This window comes from Orycteropus afer, unplaced genomic scaffold (assembly GCF_000298275.1).
Source record: "Orycteropus afer afer isolate SDZICR_OR568_19922 unplaced genomic scaffold, OryAfe1.0 scaffold00943, whole genome shotgun sequence".
NCBI lineage: Eukaryota > Metazoa > Chordata > Mammalia > Tubulidentata > Orycteropodidae > Orycteropus > Orycteropus afer.
This window is the reverse complement of record NW_006922530.1, coordinates 348896-350317: the sequence shown is the minus strand read 5'-3', so window position 1 is coordinate 350317 and position 1422 is coordinate 348896. Positions and strand designations below refer to the sequence as shown.

At 44.6% G+C, this 1422-nt stretch overlaps 1 protein-coding gene across 1 annotated transcript in view; it reads right to left on the bottom strand.

Moving 5' to 3' along the window:
- TRIM14 (tripartite motif containing 14) overlaps positions 1 to 1422 on the bottom strand; it is a 24333-nt gene that overhangs the window by 698 nt on the left and 22213 nt on the right. The window contains exon 6 of the mRNA XM_042783344.1: positions 11 to 147. Coding sequence (XP_042639278.1) covers positions 11 to 147 — 137 coding nt within the window. The remainder of the gene's footprint in view (positions 1 to 10; positions 148 to 1422) is intronic.

Below are 1422 nucleotides of genomic sequence, written 5' to 3'. Positions count from 1 at the left end.
GGCTCAGCACCTGCCACAGCGCGTCGAAGCGCACCGCGGGCGCGGGCCCCAGGCGGCCCAACAGTCCACAACGAACAGTTAAGCGGTCGGCTGACAGGCGCAGGCGCGCGTGCATCGTGTCCGGCTCCAGAGTGGGCGTGCGCGCATCTGCAAGGGCGGGGAAACGAGCGGCACGCCTGGTGGGCGGGGCTAGCGCCGAGCTCCGCCCCCGGGGGCAGAGGTGGGGCGCCAGTCCCGTGGGTGTTAGGAGTAAAACGGAACCAAACTCATGGCCGTTGAGTCCGTTCTGACTCATAACGACCCCCTTTGGGTTTCTGAGGCTGTAAATCTTTATAGAAGTAGATTGCCTAGTCTTCCTTCCCTGGAGTGGCTGGTGGGTTTGAACCACCAGACTTCTGGCTTGCAGTCAAATGTCATAGGCACTAGGCCACCAGAGCTCCTTGTGTTCAGAGCAAAAAATTGGAAGACGGTCCAGAAGCCATCTTTTTTAACTCTAATGGCCTCTGGAGAGGTGGCAGAAAGACATGGGAAGGAGAGAAAGTTTACTGTATATCTTTTATACCCTTTGAATGTTGTACCATAGGAATTTATTGCCAATTTCTAAAAATTTAATTTAAAACACCAAACAAAATCCTATCACTGCTAACACTTAGGTCTATGTCCTTCCAATCTTTTTTTTTTTTCCCTTACTTGCCACTCTATACTTTTCTTAAGATTGGTATCATACCATACATGTTCTTGTTGTTATATGGCGTCAGTCGGACCCAACTCATAGCGACCCCTCCTTGGGTTTCCGAGGCAGTATCACTACGGAAGTAGATTGTCCAACCTTCCTTCCAAGGAGTGGCTGGTGGGTTTGAACCGCCAGCCTTCTGGTTAGCAGTCAAGTGCCTTAGGCACTAAGCTACCAGAGCTCCCCATACCATACACATGCTGGGGAAATCTGCTTTTTAAGTTTATTAATGTGTTATGAACATTTTACTACATCAAACAATATTTTAATGGTAAACATAATATTTTGTTTTATGGATGCATTACAATTTAACCTATCCCATACTTTTTAATATTCAGGCTTTAAGAAATGTTTTAATTGTGTAAAATACATATAACAAAACATTTGGCATTTTAATAATTTTTAAAAGGTCTTTTTTAAAAAAGCTTTTAAAAATACTAATATTATTCTCTATGATGCTCTTCAATTATTTCTGTAGGATATACTCAAAAAGAGGCATTGCCGGGACAACAGGTATGCTTCTTATTGCCAATCTGTCCTCCAGAAAAGTAGGAGAGATTGAAACTCCGGTCAGCAGTGCCCTTTGCATTCCTCCATTTATGTAAAACTGAAGTTTAAAAATTAAAAGTCTGGGTCATACTTGGAGGGGGATCTCTGTAGGAGATCCTGGATAGAGAGGGAGAACAATA